The sequence below is a fragment of the Cetorhinus maximus genome, chromosome 23, assembly GCF_964194155.1.
Source record: "Cetorhinus maximus chromosome 23, sCetMax3.hap1.1, whole genome shotgun sequence".
NCBI classification, from domain to species: Eukaryota; Metazoa; Chordata; class Chondrichthyes; order Lamniformes; family Cetorhinidae; genus Cetorhinus; species Cetorhinus maximus.
The window spans coordinates 34,233,241-34,256,520 of record NC_135901.1 but is presented as its reverse complement, the minus strand read 5'-3'; the positions used below and the strand labels follow the sequence as shown (position 1 = coordinate 34,256,520).

Here is a 23,280-nt window from a genome sequence, read left to right as displayed (position 1 = left end):
GTGTGAGGAGCTCATGGAGCTTCTTTGTCACTAAGATTGAGACAATCTGATTAGCTGCCTCTGCTGCTTCCCTCACTTTTACCAGCCCACTGGACCAAAGATCTGCCCTCTCGGTGCAGGGGTGAATTGCATAGAATTCGCATCAGGAAGTGAATAAAATAGATGTATTTCAGGGGGAAATGGACAGTTGAATGAGGAAGAAGGGAATAGATTGTTACATCGGTAGTTTCAGATGAGAAAAGATGGGAGGAGGCTCGAGTGGAGCACAAATACCACCATGGACTTGTTGGGTTGAATGGCCTGGTTCTGTGCTGTATGTCCCGTGAAATCCTATGTAATCTAGCTCTAAATCCGTGGTATTATCTGTCTGGGAGCAGCATAGCATTAAACTGAAAACTAAAATTAAACTCTGACAAGGCCATTGTCCTGACCACCCTGCTGTATGGAGCAGAACCCTGGTCTGCTCTTGGAGCCACATCAAAGCTCTGGAACACTTCCTCCAAAGACACCTGAGGTCCATCCTGAGAATTAGATGGCAGGACAAAAATCATAAACAACGAGGTTCTCCATCATGCTGGGTTCAACAGCTTGGAGACCACCCTCCAGACAATTCAGCTCCGATGGCCAGGCCATGTTTCCCACCTGGACAATCACAGAATTCCCAAGCTGATCTTCCATGAGGGACTGTCTCAGGGCAAACAGCATCAAGTTGGTCAGTACAACCGATACAAGGACACCCTAAAAAAGAGCCTTCCAAACGTCTGCATTGCAGACCGCCTCTCCTTGGAAAACACTGCAGTCGACAGGCCGAGTTCTGGTCACCACATTATAGGAAGGATGTGATTGCACTGGAGAGGGTGCAGAGGAGATTTACCAGGATACTGCCCGGGCTGGAGGGTCTGAGCCATGAGGAAAGATTGGATAGGCTGGGGTTGTTTTCCTTGCAGCAGTGAAGGGGACCTGATAGGGGTGTATAAGATTATGAGGGGCATAGTTGGGTGGATAGGAAGGCACTTTTTTCCATTAGTAGAGGGGTCAATAACCGGGGAGGGGGAGTGGGGGGTGCATAGATTTAAGGTAAGAGGTAGAAGGCTAAGAGCGGAGTTAAGGAGAATTTATTTTCACCCAGAGGTTGATGGGAGCCGGGAACTCGCGGCCTGAAAGGGTGGTTGAGTCAGAAACTCTTGTAAAATTTAAGAAGCGTTTAGATATTCACTTGCATTGCTTTAGCATCCAGGGCTATGGGTCAAGCGCTGGAAAATGGGATTATTGTAGTCAGATCTTTGTGAGCAGCATGGGCTGAATGGCCTTCTGTGCTCTAAACGTCTGTGAGTGTAGAAGTGGAGGCAAGCACTGAAATTTGATTCAGCGTGTTTTGAGGACCATCTACACTAAACTCAACATCCGACGCGCCCAGAGGAAGGTCAGAGGTGGCACAGCTGCAGAAGTTAACCCAAGCACCACCATCAATATGAACGGCCAGCTCTGTGGAAGTCCATGCTGATCCCACACCGAACTCTTCAGTCAGGAGAGGACCCACAGGAAATGATTACATCATTTACAGTTTGGACATACTAGAACAATGAGGAGTTTACCCCAATATTATCCCTGTTCTCCGATACTTGTCTGTATCATTGCAGTGCTGTTGGTAAAATCAGTGTGAGACAATCTGTTGTTGTGAGCTTGATTATCTGGTGTCACAAACCACAAGATTCAATATTTAGAGTCAATGAGATGAACAAGGGAATCCAGCTCAATATTCACAGGAGAAAGTCTGCTAACTAATACCTCGAGTGGACAGAACAGTGAAAGATCCCAACTGTGAGAAACCCTCGCATCATTTGTAAATATCTTTCAAATGTTGACAGGTTCCAGCTGTCAGCTTCCATCACATTGAAGTTAATGGAAGGTGAGAGAGCAGCTGTTCGAGAGCTATAAAAAAACACTAGTTCGAGGACAACTTGCGTACTGAGTCCAGTTCTAGTCAGCAAATTACAGGAAGGATGTGATCATACAGGAGAGGGCACAGAAGAGATTTATCTGGATGTTGCCAGGACTGGAGAATATTAACTCTGAGGAAAGATCAGATAGGCTGGGGTTGTTTTCTTTGGGACAGGGGAGGAAGGGAGGAGATTTAATTGAGGTGTATAAAAATATGAGGGTCCCAGATAGAGTGGATAAGAAGGATCTATTTCATTTACAGAGAGGTCAGAACCAAGAGGAAAGAGATTTAAAGTAATTAGTGGAAGGATTAGAGGGGAGTTCAATAATGTTTTTACCCAGAGGGTGGTGAGTCTTGGAACTCACTGACTGAAAGGGTGGTAGAGGCAGAAATACACAGATTTAAAAAGCATTGGGATATGCACTGGATGTGCTGTAACCTACAAGACTACAGACCAAGAGTTGGAAAGTGGGATTAGTTCACTTTCAGCTGGTAGACACATGATGGGCTGAATGGCCTCCTCTGTGCTGTAAATTTCTATGATTCTGTGGTGACAAGTGGTCCTCGTGTTTTTACCCGAGACAGACCTCAGCCCAGTCATTTGCTCCAAGTGTTTTGTGGAACAACCTCCGTTCAGTCTGTGAGCTTGACCCTGAGCTTCCGGTCACTTGTCATTTTAATTCTCTGCCCCACTCCCACTCTGAACTCTCTGCCCTTGGCCTCTTGCGCTGTTCCAATGAAGCTCAATGGGGGCTCGAGAAACAGCAGCTCATCTTTCGATTTGTCACTTCACAACCTTCCCCACTCAACATCGAGTTCAGCAGTTTCTGCACCAACAGAGAGTTGTCAGGATCTGGAACATTCTACCTGAAAAGGTGCTGGAACCTGATTCTATCAGGAATTTTAAAAGGAATTTGAGATTGAGGAATTTACAGGGTTACAAACAGAAAGTGGGTTTGTAGGACGAAACACGACTGCTCTTTCAAAGAGACAGCACAAGCACAAAGGGGTTGAATGGCCTCCTTCTGTGCTCGAAGTTTCGATGATTCTAGGAGTTGGCTATTAAGCTCCTCGAGCCTGTCCCACCATGCAATCAGATCATGGATGATCTGTGACCCTTTGTCTCATGTCCCTTAATTTATACCTTGGGTTAGCAAAGATCTATCAATGTCAGATTGAAACTGAATATTGATCAAGCATGAACTGCCAATTCAGGAAGAGAATTCCAAACTTCTCCCAACGTTACCTGAAGAAGATTTTCCTAATCTCACTCCTGAAAGGTCTGGCTCTAATTTTTAGACTATGTTCCTCAGTCCTGGATTCCCCAAACAATGGAAATACTTCCCCTCTATCTACCACACCATTTCCAATTAATACCATGAAAACCTCGAGAAAATCCTCCTCAATCTTCTAAATTCCAGGGAATACAAACCTCACAGTGAGATGATGAATACTGGCAGAAGGGATAGGGAGAGGCAATAGATAAGCCTCAAAGAGTGTGCAGGGACAGGGAGACCTGGGGGTTGATGTGCACAGACATTTGAAGGTAACAGGACAAATTGAGAGAGGAGTTAGCAAAATATATGGGATTGTGGGCTTCATAAACAAATATAATGTGCATTAAAGCAGGGAAAATAAGCTGACCCTTTATGAAACTCTGGTTAGGTCAAAACAAAAGTATCTCATCCAGTTCTGGTCTCCACATTTTAGGAAAGATGTGAGGGTCGTCGAGAGGCTGCAGAGGAGATTTTCCAGAATGGTTCCAGGAAAAGGGGAATTCAGTTACAAGGTTAGATTGGAGAAGCCGGAGTTGTTTTTCTTGGAGTTACAGAGTTGAGAGGAGATTTGATAGAGGTGGACAAGATGGACAAAGAAAATGTTGTTTCCACTAGGTGATGGTACAAGGATAAGGGGGACACAGTTTGAAGGTTACAAGGAATGTTCCACATACCCCATTAAGAGACACGCATAACTGGGGCCCATGCTGGTACCCATAGAACATTCCTTGTTCCAGTCCTACTCCAGCCCCCTCCCACAACTCTTTCTCCGGTACATCGATGATTACTTCGGTGCTGCTTCATGCTCTCGTCGGGACCTGGAAAAATTTATTAATTTTGCTTCCAATCTCCACCCCTCCATCATTTTCACATGGTCCATCTCTGACACTTCCCTTCCCTTCCTTGACCTCTCTGTCTCAATTTCTGGTGATTGACTGTCCACCGATATCCATTACAAGCCTACTGACTCCCACAGCTACCTCGACTACAGCTCCTCACACCCCGCTTCCTGTAAGGACTCCATCCCAGTCTCTCAGTTCCTTCGCCTCCATCGCATCTGTTCTGATGATACTACCTTCATAAACAGTTCCTCTGACATGTCCTCCTTCTTCCTTAACTGAGGTTTTCCACCCACGGTGGTTGACAGGGCCCTCAACCGTGTCCGGCCCATCTCCCGCGCATCCGCCCTCACGCCTTCTCCTCCCTCCCAGAAACATGATAGGGTCCCCCTTGTCCTCACTTATCACCCCACCAGCCTCCGCATTCAAAGGATCATCCTCCGCCATTTACGCCAACTCCAGCATGATGCCACCACCAAACACATCTTCCCTTCACCCCACCCCGGTGGCATTCCGCAGGGATCGTTCCCTCCAGGACACCCTGGTCCACTCCTCCATCACCCCCTACACCTCAAACCCCTCCCACGGCACCTTCCCATGCAACCGCAGAAGGTGCAACACCTGCCCCTTTACTTCCTCTCTCCTCACCGTCCAAGGGCCCAAACACTCCTTTCAGGTGAAGCAGCATTTCACTTGTACTTCCCTCAATTTAGTCTACTGCATTCATTGCTCCCAATGCGGTTTCCTCTACATTGGAGAGACCAAACGCAGACTGGGTGAGCGCTTTGCAGAACACCTTCGGTCTGTCCACAAGCATGACCCAGACCTCCCTGTCGCTTGCCATTTCAACACTCCACCCTGCTCTCTTGCCCACATGTCCATCCTTGGCCTGCTGCATTGTTCCAGTGAAGCTCAACGCAAACTGGAGGAACAGCACCTCATCTTCCGACTAGGCACTTTACAGCCTTCCGGACTGAATATCGAGTTCAACAATTTTAGATCGTGAACTCTCTCCTCCATCCCCAACCCCTTTCCGATCCCCCCCTTTTTTTCCAATAATTTATATAGATTTTTCTTTTCCCACCTATTTCCATTATTTTAAAATGTATTTCCATCCATTGTTTTATCTCTACCTTTTAGCCTATTTCGATCCCTTCCCCCCCACCCCACCCCCACTAGGGCTATCTGTACCTTGCTCGTCCTGCTTTCTAACCTTAATTAGAACATTCCTTAGATAATATCACCACCTTCAACACCTCTTTATCCTTTTGTCTATGACATCTTTTGGCAATCTGCACCTATCACTGGCCCTCTATCCAGCTCTACCCCACCCACCCCCCTTAAACCAGCTTTTTTTCACCTCTTTTCTATTTTTACTTAGTTCTGTTGAAGAGTCACACAGACTCGAAACGTTAACTGTGTTCCTCTCCGCAGATGCTGCCAGACCTGCCGAGTTTTTCCCGGTATTTTCATTTTTGTTTTGGATTTGCAGCATCCGCAGTTTTTTGCTTTTACCTCAATATGGAACCATTGGTTCAACCACAGCTTAGGCCATTTCTCCAGAAGTAGGCCCGAGCTAACAGCCGCCAACTTTGTTGGGGGCAAGAAGCAGCAGAGCACATGTGCAGTCGCCATCTTTATAGGGGGCAATGTCCAACAGGGAGCATGCATGGCCGCCATCTTTACAGAGTCTGCAGACCCAGATGAATAACCCGCAGGAGGGACAATAAATCAGAGATGGAGTTTGGTGTGAAATCAATGGGTTGTTGTAAAACAGGAGGCCAGGGTTACAGTCAGAAACAACAACAACTTCTATTAACATCATAAATCATCCCAGTGAGCTTCACAGGAAAATTATAAAACAAATTGTAACATCCAGACACAGAAGGAGGTGACCAAAAGTCTCAAATAGTCGCTTGGTTGTACAGGATTTGATTATTACTGAAAAAACAGACATGCTGTCAAAGCTTTTCGACTTGCACTCACCAGGACAGACTCAAGAATCCCAAATTTCAAAGGGAACAACAATTTCTACTGCATGAGAAAAGGGTGCAGATTGGTTGGCCAGTCAGCTCTGATTGGTTGTTGTCATGGAGAACACAGCCAGGAGCTGTCATCCCCTGTGCTTTTGTTGAATTCCACAAAAGACCCCGTGCCTGGACTTGTTCCTTCTGCCTGCAGAAGACAGGTCCCTGTGGATGAACATATGTAGCTTCTAGCAAGTGTAAATGAGCCACATTACGAGCCCGACTGATAATTTTTGACATTTGGTATTCTTCCCTCTATCCTGATGAGTACAAGATAAAACATTTTGACAGAATGTCATTTTTTATTAATACTCAATTGCCTTAAAGGGGGAAAATGTGGTAGACAAAGGGAGAGAATTTCAGAGCTTGGGGTCGAGGGAACTGAAGGCATGGACACTAATGGTGGAGCAATTAAAATAGGGAATGCTAAAATTAGAGCAGTGCAGATATCATAGAAGGTTGTGGGTCTGCAGGAGATTGCAGAGATAGGGAGAGAGGAGGCCATGGGGGGATTTAAAAACAAGGATGAGAATTTTTAAATCAAGTTGCTACTTGAACGGGAGCCAAGGAAGGTCAGGGAACGGGCGTCGCTGTGAGTGAAGACACAGACAGCAAAAATATGGATGTCTTCAAGGTTACGGAGGGTAGAATGTGGGAGACCAGCCAGGAGTGTGTGGAATGGTCAAGTCTGGAGGTAAAAATGGCAGTGATGAGGGTTTCAGCAGCAGATGAGACACTCCTGAGACAGGGGTAAGGTCGGGTGATATTACGGAGGTGGAAACAGGCGATCTTAGTGATGGCACAGACAGGAGGTCAGCAGCTCATTTCGAGATCTAATGTAACACTGAGGTTGTGAACAGACTGGTTTAATCTCAGACTGTTCCCAGGGAGAGGGATGGAGTTTGTATCTGGGAAATGGACTGTGGAGCAGGGACTGAAAACAGTGTCTTCAGTCTTCTCAGTGTTTAATTGGGGTTAATTAGTTATCAGGAAGAGAAGCAGGAACCAGAATGGGCCATGAGACTGATCCCAGGTTTAACTTCGTTAGAGAGGGAGAGAAGGAAGGAAGGGAAACCCTGGGAGGTTTGGAGAAACCACCTTCACGATCACTCATTAAATTTCCACACAGGAAGTTTTGGACGCAGGGTTAACGTCTGCCAATCTGTATGGTCAGTCAGGGGGTTTCAGATTCATGTTGTGTCACATGTAATGACTGAAGTGAATGATCAAACATATTGTCACCTCCAGTTGTACAAATTTGTTAAAAAGATACAGAAAGAATTGTGCAAATCTCTGTTTGGATTTTAGCACAGGAAGGAGGGAGAGTGTGTGGGATGGGGATTTGCAGCTTTGGGGGAACAAGAGGGGAAAATGTTCCACAGAAACTAGAATTTTCTGTTCTGAATTTCTATCCTGTTCTTACAGTGATGAGTTTTGTAAACTCCTTTTACAGGGTATTAGAAGGGGAGCATTTTCAGGCAGGAAACTCAAACCAAACATCACATCAAAATCTGACAGAGTCACTCAATTCATCAGGACCTGAATATCATCACCTTTGAATGTGGAAGGATAAATGTTTGTCTGTTCTGTCTGTGGGAAGAGATTTCAAACATCAGTGTGACTGGAAAAACACCGAGACACACACACACCCGAGTCAGAGTGTTCTCTGTGTGGACGAGGCTTCAACTGATCATCAAACTTGGAGAAACACAGAGACACCCACACCATGGAGAAACCGTGGAAATGTAAGGACTGCAGGATAGGATTCAATTGTCCATCTGAACTGGAAATCCATCGACGCAGTCACACTAGGGAGGGACCATTCACCTGCCCTCAGTGTGGGAAGGGATTCGCTCAGTCATCAAACCTGCTGACACACCAACGAATTCACACGGGGGAAAGACCATTCACCTGCTCCAAGTGTGGGAAAGGATTCAAGCGGTTATCCCACCTGCTGACACACTAGCGAGTTCACACTGGAGAGGGACCATTCACCTGCATAGTATGTGGGAAAGGAATCTCTGGATCCTCTGATCTGCTAAAACACCAGCGAATTCACACTGAGGAGAGGCCATTCAGTTGTACTTCCTGTGGAAAGAGATTCAGGACTTCATCGAACCTCAAAGTACACCAGCGAATTCACACTGGAGAGAGCCATTTACCTGCTCAGAGTGTGGGAAGAAATTCACTCGATAATCCAACCTGCTGAAACACCAGCGAATTCACACTGCGGAGAGACCATTCACCTGCTCTGAGTGTGGGAAGAAATTCACTCTGTTATCCCACCTGCTGAAACACCAGCGAATTCACACAAGGAGAGGCCGTTCAGCTGCACTTCCTGTGTAAAGAGATTCAGCCTTCATTCCACCTCAGTGTACACCAGTGAATTCACATTGGAGAGAGACCGTTCACCTGCTCTGAGTGTGGAAAGGGATTCACTCATTTATCCAACTTGTTGAGACACCAGCGAGTTCACACTGGGGAGATGCTGTTCACCTTCTCCGAATATGGGAAGGGATTCACTTGGTCAACCCACCTGCTCAGACACCAGCGAGTTCACAAGTGTCTGCAGGGTTTGGATTCTGCTGTTATTGCTGCTGTTAATCACATCCAGGACTGAACCATGTTCATTCTGACAGTTGTGGTTTGTTTCTACTGATGTTAATAATCCCTGTAACTGGGCTGAAGTTTAATATCTTGATGTCTGTTCAATAAATCAGCTTTGTTTCAAACTCTCAGAATGTCGAGTCCTTGATTTCTCCAGGATAAGAGGAGACTAATTGATGTCCTGTTCCCAACTGCTCCATTTTTGGATCTTGTCTCCTTTCTAACCCTAGATTCTTTCAGTTCTCATACCTCTGGTTACTCTCATGGACAAGTCCCAGTTCCCCACATCTCCAAAAGAGTCTTGGGATCCAGGGAAGTATCAGTATTAAAAACAGAAAATGCTGGAAATAACCAATACTTTTCCAAGTGCAAATTGATTTTCTCCGGGATTATTGTCTCCAGCTTTTCCCCACCACTGATATGAAGCTGATTGTCCTGGAATTGCTGTGTTTTTGAACAGGGGTGTAACATTTACAATCTGTCAGTCCTTTGACACCACTACGATATAAGGAGGATTGGAAGATTGTGACCAGAGCCTCCACAAGTTCCATGTGAAGGATGCTGTCTCTGACAGTGCAGCAGTCCCTCAACGTCACCCTGGAGTGTCAGCCTAGATAATGTGCTCAGGTTTATTAATATTTCCTCTTGTTATTGATGTGGGTCATTAAGAAACAATGGACTCTTCTGATGTCATCCAGTCCCAGTGCGATGATGTCATCCAGTCCCAGTGCGATGATGTCATGAAGACGATTAAATACCAGCGGAGCCTTAGTGGTGAAAACAGTTTTGTTCGAGATGGTGACAAGTCCATTACTGATAGATCAGCAAATGGAATTAATGGGAAAGAAAGTGAGGCAGCCCATGAACATCAGGAATAGTGTTGTGAATTATGAAGATGAGAAACATGTACAGTATATTTCCCATCTCCCGACACTCTGCCCCCATCTCGCGACACTGTCCCCATCTCCCGACACTCTGCCCCCATCTCCCGACACTCTGCCCCCATCTCCCGACACTCTGCCCCATCTCCCGACACTCTGCCCCCATCTCCCGACACTCTGCCCCCATCTCCCGACACTCTGCCCCCATCTCCCGACACTCTGCCCCCATCTCCCGACACTCTGCCCCCATCTCCCGACACTCTGCCCCCATCTCCCGACACTCTGCCCCATCTCCCGACACTCTGCCCCCATCTCCCGACACTCTGTCCCCATCTCCCGACACTCTGCCCCCATCTCCCGACACGCTGCCCCATCTCCCGAGCAGCCTGTCACTACCTCTGCTGAACCCACCCAGGATGCATCATGTCGATGCCAGAGGAAAGGACTGGGTGAGAAATTATAATTCACCAAGGGTGTGCACATGGGGGTTTAACAACATATTAAGTTTCCTGTTTTTAACAAGGACACATGAAATGTATTGATTGGAACAACTTCCAGCTCTTGTCCATTCTGACATCCCGTGGGCCAGCTCACCCTCTCACTGGGTTCATGCTGAATGTCAATCCAGGCTGGGAGCCATTGGGTGGATGTGCAATGGGTGGGTGAGTGGGTGAAGGAATGTTCAGTTCACAGGGAGGGGGATGGGGGAGGGGGGTTGGTGCTGGTGGTGGGAAGTGTTCATTCTGAAGGAGTCCCACCTGAAATAGTGACCATTAACTTATCACTTTCCAATGGTGATTGACCTGCTGTGTACTTCCCCAGGTTTGTTCTGTTAGTTTTTCAGTATTTATATATTTTTTTTATCTTTGATAAAACATTTTTATTCTGACACTGAAATCCAGAGGATTTTAACTCTGTTAAAGTCAATTCCCATCGAGCACACAGTCAATTGGCAGTCAAACTTTTTCTGGTATCAATAAACAAAGATCTTACAAGATGTTTATTGGGGAATTGTTTCTCTGAGACCCAGGATGGTCAAACTATGTCCCAAAGTTCAGATTTGGGCCTTGAGCCTGGGCTGTGGGGCCCACATACATGGAGCACCATTACCGGATGTCCTTCATCCCCGATTTTAATCATTCCACCATTGGTGGCCGGGCCTTCAGCTGCCTGGACCCTAAGCTCTGGAATTTCCTCCCTAAACCTCTCCACCTTTCTAATTCACTTTCCTCCTTTAGTACACTCCTGATAACAGATCTCTTTGACCAAGCTTTTGGCCATCTGGCCTAATATGTCCTTCTGCTCCGGTGAAATTCCTTGGGACATTTTATGATGTTAAAAGCTTGATATAAATATAAGTTGTTGTTGTTCTCCTTCACGGCATCACATTATCTTTACAGTGCAGGAGGCCAATTTGTCTATCGAGTCTGCACCGACACTCTGAAAGAGCATTCCACCTCGGCCCACTCCCCTGCCTCATCCCCGTAACCTTGCACATTCTCTCTTTTCATGTAACAATCCAATTCCCTTTTGAATACCTCGATCGAACCTGCCTCCACCACCCTTTCAGGAAGTTTGTTCCAGAATCCAACCACCCTCTGGGTGATCTTCTTTCCTCTCACATCACAATTACTTCTTTTGCCAATTATTTTGAATCTGTGCCCTCTGGTTCTTGATGATCTCTTGAGTGCTAACATTTTCTCACTACCCTGTCCATACCCCTCAGGATCTTGAATACGTCTATTAAATCTCCTCTCAGCCTTCCTTTCTCCAAGGAAAACAGTCCTAACCTCTCCAATCTATCCTCATAGCTACAGTTCTTCATCCCGGGAATCATTCTTGTTAATCTCCTATGTATTCTCTCCAATGCCTTCACATCCTTCCTCCAGTATGGTGCCCAGAACTGGACACAGTACTCCAGGTGAAGCCTGACAAGTGTCTTGTACAAGTTCAACATGACCTCCTTACTCTTGTACTCAATAACCATATTAATGAAGTCTAAGATACTAAATGCTTTATTAACTGCTCTCTCAACATTCCCTGCCATCTTCAATGACTTAGGTATGTACACACCAAGGTCCCTCTGTTCCTGCACCTCCTTTAGAAGCTCTCCCTTTAATTTATGCTATCTCACCATACATTTCCTGCCAAAACAAATCATCTCATACTTCTCTGCATTGAACTTCATCTGCCACTTGTCTGCCCAATCCACCAACATGTCTATGTCCTTTTGAAGTTCAAGACTATGCCCATCATAGTTGACAACATTTCCAACCTTCATTTCATCTGCAAAATTTGAAATCATGCCCTGCACACCACAGTCTAGGTCATTAATATATATCAGGAAGGATCAGGGTGCCCAACACTGACCCCTGAGCAATTCCACTACAAACCTTCCTCCAATCTGAAACAAACAACAATTATCACTACTCTCTGGTTCCTGTTTCTCGGTTAGTTTCTTATCCAAGTTCCTACTTTCCCTTTTATCCCACGACCTAGAATTTTGCTGAAAAGTCTTTTGTGTGGCACCATATCAAATGCCTTTTGAAAATTCATATACACCACATCAACAACGTTTCCCTTATTAACCCTTTCTGCTACCTCCTCAAAACACCCCAGCAAGTTAGTTAAACATGATTTTTCCCTTGATGAATCCATGCTGGCTTTCTTTAATTATCCTGCACTTGACTAAGTGATGATTGATTTTATCCCATACCACAGTTTCCAGAAAAATATCCCTGCCACTGGGATCAAAATGACTGGCCCGTAGTTGCCAGCTTTATCCTTACATCCCTTTTTGAACAAGGGTGTAACATTCACAGTTCTCCAGTCCTCTGGCACCTCTTCTGTGTCTGAGGAAGACTGGAAGATTATCACTAGTGTCTCTGCACTTGTCATGCCTCTGTTCTTGCAGTTCAGTCAGACCTGATCACTCACTGAGTGAGTCTGTACAATGTAACTTAGATAGACACAGCTTGTGTCATAGTTCAGTGAGATCTGATCACTTACTGAGTGAGTGAGTCTGTATCAATGTAACTCGGATAGACACAGCTTGTATCATAGTTCAGTGAAATCTGATCACTTACTGAGTGAGTGAGTCTCCATAAATGTAACTCAGATGGACACAGCTTGTTGGAACAGACTTGGGGAGAAGGAAGCTTTGAATTAGCCACTAGACTTTCTGTTCTCCACAATTGGGAATAGTTAATGCTTTCCAAACGTTCAAAATGATGAATCAAGTCATTAAAGAGCATTTGTTTTTAGCTGAATTATTTGGTAGAATTTGAGTGAAGGAGTGGGATTGACCCACAACCTGAGTCACCACTTTAAGGAACGGAAGAGAGAGAATCTGGAGAGGAGAAAAGAATTAGTAGGAGATCGGACACTGAATCTGGAATAACGAACAGAGAGGGGGAGGAGTATGTGGGACAGGAGTTTATAGATTTGGGGAATGAAAGGAGAAAGAATATTTCAGAACAAGGCCAAAGGTTTGTTTATTGACGAGGGCTTGATGATGTCAGATTTGAAGGAGAGAGGGACAGTACCTGAAGAGAGAGAAATGTTAACAATATCAGCGAACACGGGGAAGTTGGGCGATCAGCAGTTTAGTGGGAATAGGGTCAATGGAGCAGGTGGGTCTGATGGGCAAGATGAGCACTAAGGTGACATGAGAGGAGATGGGAGAGAAACTAAAGATAGATGTGGGTTCAGGGTTCGCACAAGGGGGTTCTTTAGGACAGTTTGTCCCGGTGGGCTAGTGGAAGGGAGGGAAGCAGCAAAAGCAGCTGATCGGATTGTCTCAATCTCAGTGACAAAGAAGATCCATGAGCTCTTCACACTTGCTGTTGGAGGTGAGGATGGAGGAGACAGGGGAGAGGGAGAGCCCTTCAAAAGGAACAACCTTGTATCTTGAACACAGAGCTGACTTATTTGACTTTATTCAGAATATTAACAGTTATAACTGGGTTAGAGTTTATCAACATTAGTAGAAACAGACTCCAATCAACATGGTTCAGTCCAGGATGCAAATTAACAGCAAAATCCATTCACTGTTGTCACTTGTGAATTTGCTAGTGTCTCAGCAGGTGGGATAACTGAGTGAATCCCTTCTCACACTCGGGGCAGGTGAACGGCCTCTCCCCGCTGTGAACTCACTGGTGTACTGTGAGTTATGATGACCACCTGAATCCAGTCCCGCAGTGAGAGCACCTGAATGGTCTCTCGTCACTGTGAACACGTCGATGGGGCATCAGTTCCCCCGAGCTTTTATAGCAATTCCCGCAGTCTGGGCATTTGAATGGTCTCTCCCCAGTGTGAATTCGCTGGTGTCTCAGCAGGCCAGATGACTGAGTGAATCCTTTCCCACACATGGAGCAGGTGAACGGTCTCTCCCCAGTGTGAAGTCGCTCATGTTTCAGCAAGTTGAATGGCTGAGTGAATCCCTTCCCACACACGGAGCACATAAATGGTCTCTCCCCAGTGCGAACTCGCTGGTGTGTCAGCAGATGGGATGAACGAGTGAATCTTTTCCCATGCATGGAGTAGGTGAACGGTCTCTCTCCGGTGTGAGTTTCCAGTTCAGACGGGTAATTGAATCCCTTACCACAGTCCCCACATTTCCATGGTTTCTCCCCGGTGTGACAGGCCAGATGATCGGCTGAAGCCTCGTCCACACACACAACACGTGTCCGGTTTCTCCCCACTGTGAACTGTGCTTTTTCCTTCCATGTTCAAAATTTGATGATATTCAGATTATGATAAATTGGGCGACTCCATCAGATGATGTGAAGTTTAGTTTCAGTTTCCCGACTGAAAATCCTCCCCTTCTAATACCCTGTGAAATTGATTTAAAACAGAAAAAAGGGAGTGAGAGAGAACCCACAAAAACACAAAGGCAGCTTGCGAAATTGAGCTGAATGAATCTGGGAATTTGTGGGGCCGGCACGAGGAAAAAGTGACCATAAAAACTGCTGGATTGTCATAAACACCCAACTGGTTCACTAATGTCCTTCTGGGAAGGGAACCTGCCACCCGGTCTGGGCCCACACAAGACTCTGGTTTCAATAATAAAACAAGTGTTCGGGGCAGCAGGAGACCACATGGCCCTTCGAGCCTGCTCCGTCATTCAATACAATCGTGGTTGATCTTGGACTTTCCCGCCCACTCCCCATATCCCTCGACTCTCTGAGACACAAAAAATCTCTCCCTCTCAGCCTGAAATACACTCAATGATGGAGCATCCACAACCTCCTGGGCTGGAGAATTCTATGTGACAGAAGGAGAAAAGGAGAGAGAGAAAGTCAGAGAGAGGAGTGGGAGAGGCAGGGGGTGAGGAGAGGGCTTTTCAGAGACCTACAAATAAACCAGAACTTTGACAGAATCTCCCAAACCTTCAACTTCTACCCCCGAGAAGGACCAGGGTAGCAGGTGTATGTGAACACCATCACCTCCAAGTCACACACCGCCCTGACTTGTCTGACATCCAGTATTGGATGAACAGAAGTTTTCTCCATTTAAATATTGGGAAGACTAAAGCCATTGTCTTCAGTCTCCGCTACAACGCCACTCTCTAGCCACCGACTCCATTCCTCTCCATGACAACTATCTGAGACTGAACGAGACTGTTCACAACCATGGTGAAATATTTCACCCCAAGATGAGCTTCCAACCACGTATCCACATCATCACCAAGACCGCCTATTTCCACCTCGGTAACATCACCCGACTCCACCCCTTATTTTCACATTCCCGTATGGCTGCTCCCCATTGCTGGAATCTCCTCCAGCATCACAACCCTCGGAGATATCTGCGCTCCTCCAATTTGAACTACTGAGCGTTCCTGATTTTTATTGTTCCACATTCGTGCCCATTCTGTCACTTTCCAAGGCTCCAAGCTCTGGAATTCACTCCCTAAACCTCTCCCATTCTCTACCTCATTTTCCTCTTTTAAGGTAAGACATACTTCTTCAACCAAACGCTTGGTCACCTGCCCTAATATCGCCTCATGTGTCAAACCTTGCTTTGTAACATTTCTGTAAAATGCATTGGAACATTGTCTTACATTAAAAATGCGATATAAATACAAATTGTTGATGTTGATTTGAACATATATCACTGTTCCTTCATCATCACTGGGTGAATAACCTGTAACTCCTTACCTAACAGCATTGTGGGAGCACCTTCACCACACGGACTGCAGTGGTTCAAGAAGGTCAAACATCATCTTCCCCACAGGCAACTGAGGATCACAATGTTTGCTGGTATCTGTGGAGAGGGAAACAGAGTTAATATTTCAGGGTGTCCACAATAAATTACAGGGAGTAAAAATGCTGCAGAATTTGATGATCAATATAAGCTCAGAAGTGGAAGAGAAATAGACTATAGCGCAGGAAAAACAATTCCTGACTATGAAAGATACTGTGGGAAGATAAAGCTGGGAAGCCAGCAGCACATGGTCGTGGGATGGGCAGCATTGAGACACAGTCAGCAGAAGTAACAATCAAATACTAAACATAACTCAAATACATCCATTATTAAAGACAGAGAAAGTCAGACAATGGCAGAGAGGTGATCAGGGAGAGCAGAGGTAAAACAGAGCAATGGATGGACATGGATTCAGATCCTCAGTAAAGGAGCCACATCAGCCCCAGAGACATGGAATCTCTCACAGAAAACAGGGCACAGCACTAAAAGCTCTAAATTGTAGATGGATGGTGAAAAATGCTCACCTCTGAAACAACTTCACCATTTTCAACTTTAAACTCTCCCGCTGGAGCCTGCAGCTGGAAAGATATCAGAAACACTGGAGTCAGAGAAAAGTCTCCCAGTTGAGGAAATACCCAGGGAGCGGGGTGATGTCACCGTGTAATTGTCGATGTGTGATGATGTCACCGTGTAATTGTCGATGTGTGATGATGTCACAGTGTAATTGTCGATGTGTGATGATGTCACCGTGTAATTGTCGATGTGTGATGGTGTCACAGACACAAACACAGAACATCTGGGTCTATGCAAACCAGTGATCACCACACATTATGAAGGATGTGAGGGTCCTTGAGAGGGGGCAGAGGAGATTTACCAGAATGGGTCGAGGGATGAGGGATTTTAATTGTAAGAGTAAATTTGAGAAACTGGGGTTGTTCTCCTCGGAGTAAAGGAGCTTGAGGGGAGATTTGATAGAGGTGTACAGGATTATGAAAAGTAGTTAAATAAAAGCTGTTCCCATTCGCTGATTATGAAAGGATTAAGGAACAGAGATTTAAGATTTTAGGTAAGATCCACAAGGAGTATGTGAGGAAGAGATTTTTTGCCCAGTAACTGAAAATGACCTGAACTCAATGCTTACATTCAAAGGCTGGTGTTATTCATGTCCTGGTGAATCAAGTAACTTTCAGATTTTGACGTGATGTTTGGTTTTAGTTTCTCATCACCCTCAAGAATCCCTGCTCTTCTAACGTAATTGGAATTCACAAAATTCATCATGGTCAATCAAGGATTGAAATTCAGAAAGGACGAACATTTCTCTTGGTTTGAGTTTGCTGTGTGGAAATCCTCCCCTTCTAATCCCCTGGAAAAGGAGTTTCCAAAATCCATCCCTGTCTGTCCAGGATAGCAATGCACAACATTCTCTCCTCCTGCTACCCGCACCAGGATGGCCGCGCATGCGCCCTGCTGCACATTGCCCCTATAAAGATGGCGGCCGTTACCCCGGGCCTGGTGAAGGGAGAAATCCAGACTTTTTCGATCTGTTCTCTGCAAACACAAGACCGGTGCCTTGCTTTTTGGGGTGTTCGGCCTGCACTGTGTCTTCATGAAGCCTCCTTGCCCACTCCACTGGCTCCTCACACCCACTAACTCTGTTAATTTTCTCCACTCCGCATTCTCTCACCCGCTCTGAGCAGCTTCAGTCACAGACCAGCACTGCGCATACTCATGAATAGGACCGCAATGCGCATGCCCCACCACACAAAGCAATGCACATGCGCAGTGCGCTGCTGTTGTTAACATAGGGCACATTCTGTTCCGCAGCGAATGCTGGGTGGCCGCTGCGCCATTGAAAGATCATACTGTAGAACAGAAACCTATGTCCTGTAATCAGAATACGATGGGTGCCATAGGGAAAAGACATAAAATTGTTGACTCAATTAATGCAGCGGCCAAATTGCTCCGGGGTCCACCGCAATTCTCTCCTGGATGCAGAACAAACCCCAACAGTTAGATCTGAACTCAGTGGGGTCTCAGCAGATGGGGTGAGCTAGTGACTTTCCCCCCTATACATGGAACATTTAAACCGTGTCTTGCCAGTATCTATGCTCTGATTGTGGATCAAATCTTTTGAACTTTTAAAGTTGGAATGTTAATGTGTGGGCAAACTGAACATGTCAAGTATCTGAATGGTCTCCCACCAGCGAGACTGTGTTGCTGTGTCAGTGAATGGGATGAGAGTGAATCCATTTCCAATTTTAACTGGTGAACAATCTGTTTACAGTGTGAGTTTACCTACACAATTTCAGCTCAGACATGGATCTCGAAATCTTCTGGTAATGGGTTCCACATTCTTAGCACTACATAAGATAAAGGAGCAGGAGTAGGTCATTCGGCTACTCAAGCCTGCTCCGCCATTTAATAAGATCATGGCTGACCTGACAGTAACCTGAAATCTGTACCCCACCTATCCCTGATAACCTAACACCCCCTAGCTTACCAAGAATATATCCACCTCTGCCTTAAAAATATTCAAAGACTTTGCTTCCACAGCCTTTTCAGGAACAGAGTTCCAAAGTTTCACGTCCCTCTGAGAGAAAAAAAAATCGCCTCATCTCCGTTTCAAATGGGTGACCCCTTGTTTTTAAACAGCGATCCCGAATTCTAGATTCTCTCACAAGAGGTAACATCCTCTCCAAATCCGCCCTGTCAAGTACCCTGAGGATTTTATATGTTTCACTGATCAGGTAAAGTAAAGCAAAATACTGCAGATGCTGGTTATCTGAAATAAAAACAGAAAATGCTGGAATTCTCAGCAGATCTGGTAGTGTCTGTGGAGAAAGAGACATGGTTTTCATTTCAGGTCTGTAACCTTTCATCAGAACTGCACTGCATCTGAAATGATAATTATGCCTCTCAATCCAAAGATGCTGCCAGAAGTGGTAAGGGAATTCAAGAAGGAAATGAAAATACCCGTTGAGAAATGGAATCCAATGCAAATGAAGGGTGAACTGCCCGACTGACCAGAGACAGTCAAGGTACTTTTCCCTTCTTTTAGACGCTGGAACAGTGACTCTGATGTTATCAGTGAAATTTACTGATCTGAGACATTGAAAGAATTCTTGTTACTGCACATCAGGAATTCAAACCTAATTCTTCAGGACAATCAGAATACTTGGTAACAGACAAAACACCGAAAGGCTCGAAGGGAGATGGCACTGGTTGTAGAAAAGCTAGTTCCGGGTGACATGGATGTGTCTGCAGTGGGTGGGATCAGACAGTTTCCATGTATCCACAATGAAGGTCTCACCCTTTATTTTGGAAGAGGAAAACTGATAGAGCGCGATAGCCATCTGGGTAGCGGCAATCTGAACATTAGACTCACTGAAACCCTGGTTGGGATACCTTGTCAGTTTGGTTTGTGTAAGTGTCTGTGGCGCAATTGGCGAGTTTGCCTGTTAACTGAAAGGTTCGTGATTCAAGACCACCCAGGGGGTGAAGATTTTTACTGTTTTTCCCCCTCATCACCAATCATTGTCACACAGTCCCAGATTGTCATTGGGTACTTGGGCTGCAAGATATCATCCCCAAAATGGTGGCAGGTCTTTTGTTGTCTAGTGAGCTCCCACAAATACAGCTTCTTTTTAAAATTACGTTTTCTGTCAAATACAATGAGAAAAGATTTTGACCCACTATGTACATTCATCTAACCCATTAGAAATCCATGAAATTATTGGAATCAAATAAATGCTTCAATTATTCTCTCTTCCTCAACTCCACAGTGAGTGAGACAGGGAAAAGCAGCAAAGCAGCAATATTCCAGCCCCACACTCTCCAATCACCCACTGCCAGCAGAAAGCGGCGACTGCAGCTTCAATCAGCGGGTTACTGGCCATCCCTGGAACGCGACATACTCCAAAGTGGGCCAATCCTCCCAATACATGGAGCACAGACTCAGGAAAGCGCAGGTACAATATATCCTGGTCACTAAACCTCCGAGCAGCATTTATAGAATACCCGAGTGAGTGAGTCACAAATAAAAGTCACACAAACTTTCTCATTCTTTTCATTGTAAAACTGCTTCATTTTATTGAAAAGATGACCGTTGTGATTCTGAAAATGAGCACCATGGAATTTGTGTTACCGAGTGACTTGTTTTCCATTGTTTGTCCGTCAGGTTTGCAATTCAACTTGTGTTGGCTGTTGATGCCAATCTGATTTCAAAATGAGGACACAAAGCAGCTAAATATTAAATCCAGGAGAAAACCCTGAGAAAAATCGATCACAGTATTTGGAAGGAGGTGCAACTAAAAAGTGGAAGATGTGAATGATGTTATTGATGATTGAGGGGATGCATAGCAACCTTGGGGTTTTTGTGGGCCGATTATGTTCCACGCTTTAAAATTCTGACCAAGCTGAGGTATCAGGTGGAAAGCAGCAGGTTTTGCGATGTATGTTGAGATACGAAACAGTTTTTCACATTCCTGGCCAGCTCAGTCAGTAGAGTGTGAGACTCTTAATCTCAGGGTTGTGGGTTTGAGCCCCACGCTGGGCACTGTGACACTTTAAAAATCTGAATCAGAGTCATACAGACTGGAAACATTGACCCTGTTCCTTGCTCCAGCTGCTGCATTTTACAGCATATTCTGCTTTTGTTTCAGATTTCCCTCATTGGCAGTAATTTGTTTTATCTTTTTACTTTTAAATCTTGCTGCTTAAATAAAACACCAACTAATCACTGCGGCTCCTGTGAAACTTACAAGGCAGAAATTCACCACTGAAAACAACTGACACACATCAAATTCAAAGCACTTTCATGTCGGATCTCTTCCTGCTTCTGTCTTGCCCCCAGCTCCCTCTGCCCGTCCAGCTCCCAGGTCAATTAGCTGCTTGATGCAGACACAGTCAGTTCGTGGGAATGGGTAAAACTCGTAGGTAAAGAGACACCTGGATCACACCTTCCTGGTACTGATTACAGGAATGTGCCCAGTGCCGATTATCCACAGTCACTCCCCTCCCAGCTGTTCAGCTTTTTAATTGATTTTCACACTGGGTTTCAATGTGAAGAAAGAAAGCTGTGATAAGCTTATATTGTTCAGCAGACGTACTGCGGGAAGGTACATGACAGGCTGATGGTAACAGTGCTCTTTGGACACGGTGAGCTCCAGTGAAGGATTGGCACCATTAATGTGTCGCTCAATTAGTCTCGTGACAAATCTCATGCTGGAAATGACAAGAAAACTCGCTGAATTTGCTCCGTGTTCAGGATTCAAAAAAGCCGAATACAAGGTAAGAAAGTACATCTCGCTCGAGTGGGTTATAAAATGGCAGAATGACCCGTGCTGTTGGGAAACATAAAATTATAGAAAGTTACAGCACAGAAACAGGCCATTCGGCCGGGCATGCTGCTTTCAAAGAGCAGTAGTGATTGTTTGATCCAAAAGGAGTGATATTTGTGCCAGTGCAAACAGTAGACAGCAAAGTTTGCACTTGTCCCACCCATATTTGGCCCACACCAACATTTCTGTAGTCAGTGTTTTGCAACCAGCCCTGTCTCTTCCCCTCCTCCTTCATTCCCTCACTTCAACCAAGTGTGATGTTTTCCAGCTCTTATTCCTTTGATTCTGGTGGAGCTTTTAAACGTTTCCAATCAATGAGTAATCAACACTCATTCCAACAAATTCAATAACTTGACATTCCCTGACCAGGGATCGAACCCGGGTCGCAGCAGTGAGAATGCCTAATCCTGACCACTAGACCACCAGGGAAGCTGCACCAGCATTTTTTGATTTGGCTGCTTTTGCCTATTGTTTTTCAGTTCAGACCTCTTTCACCACAAAACTGCCTGTTTAGGTTCAAGACAAACAACTTCATCAGCCAATGAAAACAACGGTTGCTGTGAACTGGAACATGAAATCAACAGTGAGGTGAAATAGTCCCACAAGCTGCTCATGTGCAACTTTCAATTTCCAAAACCCTCCACCCTATTCGCTGTTGGTCCAATGGAAGCGCCGATTCCCAGTCACTGGACATCAGGGAAACTACCAATAAGGCTGGACACTTGGATTATGGAGGCAACTTTTGACTTTTTTTTTCATTCCCGATCTCCTTCACCAGAGACAACTTTCTCCGGCCAAATGGTCTGTTTAGGTTGAACACAAGCGACTTCTTCACCAATGAGAAGAACCATTGCTGTTAGCTGGAACATGACAGTTAGGACAGTTCTTAAAGCGTCCCCCCTTTGACCGAGCTGTTTGTCATCTGAATATGTGGCTCGGTGTCACATTTTGTTATATAATGCTCCTGGGGAACGCATTGTGACGTTTCACTAGGTATAAGGAGCTTTATAAATATAAGTTGTTGTTGTAGTCCATACATAGAAAGATACAAACTCCTCTTGCCTCTTTCATCCTGATATTCTTCACTGTAACATTGTAATGTGAAGTTGCACAACTAATGTGAATATTGTTTGTGCTCACCTCCTCAGGGAACTGAACCGCATTGACCCACACAGAGGAACACACTCAGAGATATACACCGAGACTGACAGAGGCCTAAGGAGAGGCAAATGCCAGAATGAAATCATGTCTCCAAATTGGCTCAGGTTTTTTTTTCCATTTCCGACTGGAGAATTTGCAGAAGGCTGACAAATGAATGGAAATAAGAGATCACAGATGTGTTTGGATCTCTTTTCCTCGATTCATTCGATAATTAGTTCTGTCTGTGCACGGTTTAAATCAGAAATAATAGGAACCATAGTCGGCAGGATTCGAACCTGCGCAGGGTAACCCCAATGGATTTCTAATCCATCGCCTTAACCACTCGGCCACGACTACAGAAGTTGCTCCAATTGCACTACTATTTGTTTGCAATCATACAGTGGTTACAGCAGAGAAAGCAGTCTTTATGCCCGCCCTGTCACTACCAATACCTGACCTTTTCCCCAGTACCCTGCAATTTATACTGTCTCTCCTCCTTCTTCCAACCAGTACGGGACTGAAAGAGTGAGAATGATCCAACCCGGCCAATTACCGCTCCATCAGTCTACTCTCCATCATCAGTAAAGTAATGGAAGGGGTCATCAACAGGGCTATCAAGTGGCACTGACTTCACAATAACCTGCTCACTGATGCCCAGTTTGTGGTCCGCCAGGGCCACTCAGCTCCTAACTTAATTACAGCTTTGGTTCAAACATAGACAAAAGAGCTGAACTCCTGACATGATGTGAGATTGACTGCCCTTGACATCAAGGCAACATTTGACTGAATGTGGCATCAAGGAGCCTTAGCACAACTGGAGTTAATGGGAATCAGGGGGAAACTCTCCGCTTGTTGGAGTCATACCTAGCACAAAGAAAGATGGTTGTGGTTGTTGGAGGTCAGTCACCTTAGCTCCAGGACATCACTGCGGGAGTTCCTCAGGGTAGTGTCCTCGGCCCACCATCTTCAGCTATTTCATCAATGACCTTCCTTCCATCATAAGGTCAGAAGTGGGGATGTTTGC

At 45.4% G+C, this 23,280-nt stretch overlaps 2 protein-coding genes and 2 non-coding genes across 4 annotated transcripts in view; 1 reads left to right on the top strand and 3 right to left on the bottom strand.

Moving 5' to 3' along the window:
• Positions 1-23,280, top strand: part of LOC144697491 (uncharacterized) — a 1,380,819-nt gene that overhangs the window by 675,764 nt on the left and 681,775 nt on the right. The window lies entirely within an intron of this gene.
• On the bottom strand, positions 13,497-16,355 carry LOC144697545 (uncharacterized). The gene is made up of 3 exons (XM_078569596.1): positions 16,302-16,355; positions 15,732-15,837; positions 13,497-14,407 (listed from the first exon to the last, which is right to left on the bottom strand). Exon 3 carries the CDS (start codon positions 14,109-14,111, stop codon positions 13,743-13,745), a length of 369 nt encoding a protein of 122 aa, XP_078425722.1. The 5' UTR covers positions 14,112-14,407; positions 15,732-15,837; positions 16,302-16,355; the 3' UTR covers positions 13,497-13,742.
• On the bottom strand, positions 21,474-21,545 carry trnae-cuc (transfer RNA glutamic acid (anticodon CUC)). The gene has a single exon. It is a non-coding gene; the product is annotated as a tRNA-Glu (tRNA).
• On the bottom strand, positions 22,532-22,613 carry trnas-aga (transfer RNA serine (anticodon AGA)). Its single transcript has one exon. It is a non-coding gene; the product is annotated as a tRNA-Ser (tRNA).